The 4751-nt window shown below is 58.3% G+C and overlaps 1 protein-coding gene across 1 annotated transcript in view; it reads right to left on the bottom strand.

Annotated features, from left to right (window-relative positions):
• Positions 1 to 1160: 1160 nt before the first annotated feature.
• Positions 1161 to 4751, bottom strand: part of ARSA (arylsulfatase A) — a gene marked incomplete at its 5' end in the record, with an annotated part of 3956 nt that continues 365 nt past the window's right edge. The window contains 7 exons of the mRNA XM_010282781.1: positions 1161 to 1462; positions 1577 to 1679; positions 2101 to 2228; positions 2405 to 2529; positions 3038 to 3207; positions 3679 to 3897; positions 4382 to 4622. Of these exons, the coding sequence (XP_010281083.1) occupies positions 1161 to 1462; positions 1577 to 1679; positions 2101 to 2228; positions 2405 to 2529; positions 3038 to 3207; positions 3679 to 3897; positions 4382 to 4622 (1288 nt within the window). The remainder of the gene's footprint in view (positions 1463 to 1576; positions 1680 to 2100; positions 2229 to 2404; positions 2530 to 3037; positions 3208 to 3678; positions 3898 to 4381; positions 4623 to 4751) is intronic.

Here is a 4751-nt window from a genome sequence, read left to right on the forward strand (position 1 = left end):
ACCCAAGCAGGGTCAACCTTCCTGCACAAAGAGTAATGCCACAGAAGTCCAAGGGGACCTAGCTAACAGCAGCCGAAACAGCAAATCTGTTCACAGATGTGGCAAACCTGGGAGCAAGGGGGGAAACATAGCCAGGGTAGGTCTCTTGTTTGGGAAGCAGAGGAGGGCAGCAAAAGCGAGGAGTCAAGGAAGGTGAGGGGGATGTACAAGCATGGAAAATGGAGAGAAGCGGGGATCAAGGAGTCGTCACACACAAGCAAACTGCTGGCTGCTTTGCTTGTTTGACCAAGCCCTGCACCTTGTCACCACAGCCCGTTCCTACCATCTTTCTGAGAGCGATTCCAAATCCTTTTCCGTGTGGCCCCACTCCGTACCCGGTGCCGGGGTGGGCCCAGAGGCCTGGCTGCTAGCAATGTCAGAAGGCAACACAGGTCATAGGGACCCAGCAGCTGGAGACACCGAGGGTGTAGGGCCAGTTACTGGTGGGAGTGCTGCGAACTTCACTAGTGAACTTGAAGCTGGACTAACTCACGAGCGGGAGGGGAGAGACCCCAGCAGTCATGTGGATGGCATGAGGTTGCAGCCCACCTGACTCATCAGTCCTAGCATCCACAGACTTTACAAGAGGACCAGGCCTGCCGACCACTGGCCACCTCTCCACCTCCTGGAGTCACGAAGGACTTGGAGGTGCTCAAGCACGCACACCCTGAGCATGGATACCCTTTCCCACCTACCATGTTGCCTCTGCTTGAGCTGCACACGGTCCTGCCTCTGAAGCTGCCAGGACCATCCATCCCATCCTCCTCCTGCTCTGCTCTTGGCCCCTGGCAAGCAATCACGGTTTGAAAGGAACTGTTGTGGCTCTCGAGATGATGCTGCATCATGGTCCCTCTCTGAACAAGTCCGGGTTTCTGTCAGGTGGCCTCAGCTTGAACGTCCAACACAGAGCACAAGGCCCACTGACCTGCACTCCTAGCAGGGCTGGTAATCCTCCCAACCCACAGCTTGCTACCCCAGCACTCGTTAGTCAGAGGCGTCACTGAGCCAATGCTGCAGGGTAGCTCTGAGGCTGAGCTTGGTTAGTTGGGGGCAGGGGGACCCAGTGGGTTTGGGCCAGGGTTCTGGTGTGGACCAACGGAAGCGCATGGAGCAGCAAGAGGCTAGGAGCAGTGGCAGCAGGAAGGCTTAGGAGTGCAGTCTGGTATGCAGCAGGGCTGCAGGGCAGGATCCCTGCCCTTCCTGATCTGGCTTTCCCCAAACTCCATGCGCTGTTCAAAAAGCACTTTCTGCAGTTTGATCTCCTTCAGGACTTGCAGAACGTCCGGCCCTGCGCCGCTCTGCAGCAGATCATAGTTCTCGGCTGGGTCTGACTCCAGGTCAAAGAGCAGCGGGGGCAAGTGAGGGGTCAGCGGGGTCAGCCCGTGGCAGGCCTGGTCTGGGGTTGTATCGCTGTGAAACGAACCTGCAAAAGAAACCCCCAGATGTAGCTCAGTTTTTTCCTCTTTGAGCTCTGGACAGCAAAACCATACGGGACTTCACAAAGCTGCCCATGCAGAAGTGAGGAGGCAGCACTAACCTTGCGTGAAGTAATGGGCCTTGTGCTTCCCAAGCCTGACAGCGAAGGGGCCGTGCAGCGGATCGGGGGATGGCGGGTAGAAGAACATCGTCTGTCGGGGGCTCTGTGGGAAGCAGCAGAGCTAAACTCACCCCTGCAGACACAAGGCTGAAGAACAGCCTGGAACAGGACCAGGCAGAGGCTCCAGGGAGTCACACAGTAGCCCTGATACTACAGCCAGAACATGGCCAGAGCGGGGGGAAGCTGACGAGTAGCAGCATCCTGTCTGCTCCCTACTCAAAGCTACGGGGGCTCTGTCCATCCCCTGCAGCCATGGGGGTCTGGCTTGGCAACATGCTGTGCGTGTTAGAGCTGAGGAGCCTGGGGAAGTCCAGGAACTCCACGGCATGACCCAGGCTAGACAAAAGGTCCCAGCTCATGGATCTCCCCTGACCCCCAGCTGGTTCTACTCTTCAGGCACGCAGCTCCAGCCCCACAACCAGCCTTCATGCACAATGCCAGCTGAACCAGCCCGCAGGACTCACCTTCCCCGACCCAAACAACACTGGACTCAGGTCATATCCATCCAGGGCAACTTTGGGAAGAGCTGCTCCAGCCAGCGTAGTCAGGGTTGGCAGGATGTCCAGGGTGCTTGCCAGCTCATGTGTCACTCCTGTCACCCGTCACAGCAAGGCACAAGGAGAGGCTGAAGCACCTGGTATCACTCCCGTCCCTGCCATCCTCACTTCTCTCCCATCCTCTGCTTGTCCCCGGGCAGCCGAGCTGCCATGACACCCCTGCCTTGGCTGGCATCAGCACGCAAAAGGCACAAGCAGTGCCAAGTCTCACCTGGAGCAATACGGCCTGGCCAATAAGCCACTGCTGGTTCCCGCATGCCACCTTCGTATGTTGTGCCCTTCCCACACTTCAGAAGGCCAGAGCTGCCCCCACGTGCCATCCGCATGGTAGAGGGGCTGTGAGAGAGAAGAACCACCTACCAGCAGTTTCACAGGTTCACGCTACCCCTTCCCCAATGCTGCCAACGGGGCCGTGACAAGAGAGGCATGGTGCCAGCAAGTGACACTGCCATCCTTCTCAGCCTTGTGAGGCAGGACGCATGGGCACCTGAAGGAGCCAAGGTGTGCAAGACGCCTAAGCAGGGCACCAGAGACCAATGCCACTCACACACAAAGGGAATCGAGGTATACCTGGGCTGCAGCACACTCCTGGCCTGAACTCAGTGAGGTTTCTGCCCACGAGGAGGGGCACAGCTGAGTCACAGCAACAAGAAGCAGATCATGCCCCGGATCCTCTCCGGAGCAGCATCTACCTCTTGCCTCACTTCAGGTCACTGGGGTCTCACCTGGCAATGCCTCACCATGTCCCTTTTGCCCCAGCCGACCAGTGCCTCATTCCAGTTCCCCATACCACGGCAGCAGCACCTTATCAGTGATGAAGTCCCCCCTGCTGAAGCCCACTCACCCATTGTCAGAGGTGAAAAACACCAGGGTCGTGTTTGCAAGACCGTTTTCGTGCAGTGCCTGCAGCAGCTGTCCCACTGAGCCATCAAACTCCAAGAGCGCATCACCAAACGGCCCACGCCGCGACTGCCCTGCATACTCCTGGCTTGCAAATTGCGGGTAGTGTGTATGCTGGAGAAAGGGCAGAGAAGACTGCTATGCAAACTCCCCCAGAGCTGCATCTGGCTCCCAGTTCACTGGGGGACAGTGAGCACCCCAGCTACGACGTGGAGATACGTGACAATACCCATGAGATGAGAGGAGGCTTGTCCCCAAGCTTCAGAAACATCTCTCAGAAATGGCACAAAGGAGCTGAGCCCCAGGAGAGGATGTGGAGACTCAGAGTGGGAAGTTTTCCCAGGCAGACTCCTGGCCCAGAGAAGTGGGCAAAGCTCCAGAAAGAAGCAGCCCAAGAACATTATCAGCACGGTGCTGCCACAAGACCTGGGCGAGGGAACAGCAACCCCAGGTCATCCAGCGGCAGGTATTGACTGCTTAGCGCAGTCCTGGGGCTGCAGGAGCTGAGACGCTTCCCTGCTGCCCCACAGGACAAAGGCTCCCCTCCCCACCCTTGGGCCCGGCGCAGCCCTGCCCCTCTCCTACATGGGAGGCATAGTAGAGCAGGAAGGGGAGGCCTCGCCGGGCACAGTCAGCGATGAAGTCCCGGGAGAATTTGTTGTAGAGTGGCACCAGATCAGGGAAGGAGACCGGCTGCTGCACGATGCTCTGGTTCCGGAGCAGCGGGACTGGCACTAAGCCTTGGTCACAAGTCCCAAAACACTTGATGTCAGGTGGGAAGCAGGTGAGGTTCTGGCAGGGGCCCTGGAGAGAACAAATAACACTTTGTCTTTTACCTGTGTTGCAGGAGAGGGAGGGTAGGGGAGCAAAGAGTCTCACAGCAGCCCACCACCAGATCCCACAGGGCACCCTTTGGGCAGCCACTCCCAGAAACCCAGGGGTCGGTGCCTACCCTAGAACTGTCCAAGGACCATGCTGCCCCCAACATCATTTTCTCCTGGCAGCAATTCAGATGTTCCTTTGTAGCCCTAGCAGCTGACCCTCCCTCCCTTGACAAAGGCCCCACGCACAACTGCCACCCACGTTCTGCCAAACTGCCCTATCATACGAGTACCTCAGAGATGGGCTTTCCCCACCAGCACCCATACTCCCTGGCCTGCAGCCACCCACACCCATCTGGCCAGGCCTAACCCTAACCCAGCTTACGTGCTCTCAGGCAAGCTTCATCTTTCAGGCACTCTCCCCAGCCAGCCCCGGGACACCCTTCAGGGCTTGACAGGCTTCTCACCTGGTCATGGGAGTAGGGCAACCCCAAAAAGTGGTCAAAGCCCTGGTGGATGGGCAGGAAGGAGCCATTAACCCCCAGGCCAAGGTGCCACTTGCCAACCATGGCTGTGGCATAGCCCTCAGCCTTCAGCACCTCTGCAACGGTGATCTCAGACAGCGGCAGGCCTCCCCGTGAGTCTGGGTTGAATACACCAGGGTAAACCCCAGAGCGCATCTGGAACCGGCCAGTCAGCAGGGCTGCCCTACAGGTGAGAGTTGAAAGAGAGAGAGGAGACAGGCATCACACTGGATGCAGCGCAGGTTGCGGTGCTCACCCTCACAGAGGGTGCCCTGTTCCTCAGGACCTGCCAGCTTGGCTTCCCAGCCTCACG

This window comes from Phaethon lepturus, unplaced genomic scaffold (assembly GCF_000687285.1).
Source record: "Phaethon lepturus isolate BGI_N335 unplaced genomic scaffold, ASM68728v1 scaffold10012, whole genome shotgun sequence".
In the NCBI taxonomy this organism is placed as follows: domain Eukaryota; kingdom Metazoa; phylum Chordata; class Aves; order Phaethontiformes; family Phaethontidae; genus Phaethon; species Phaethon lepturus.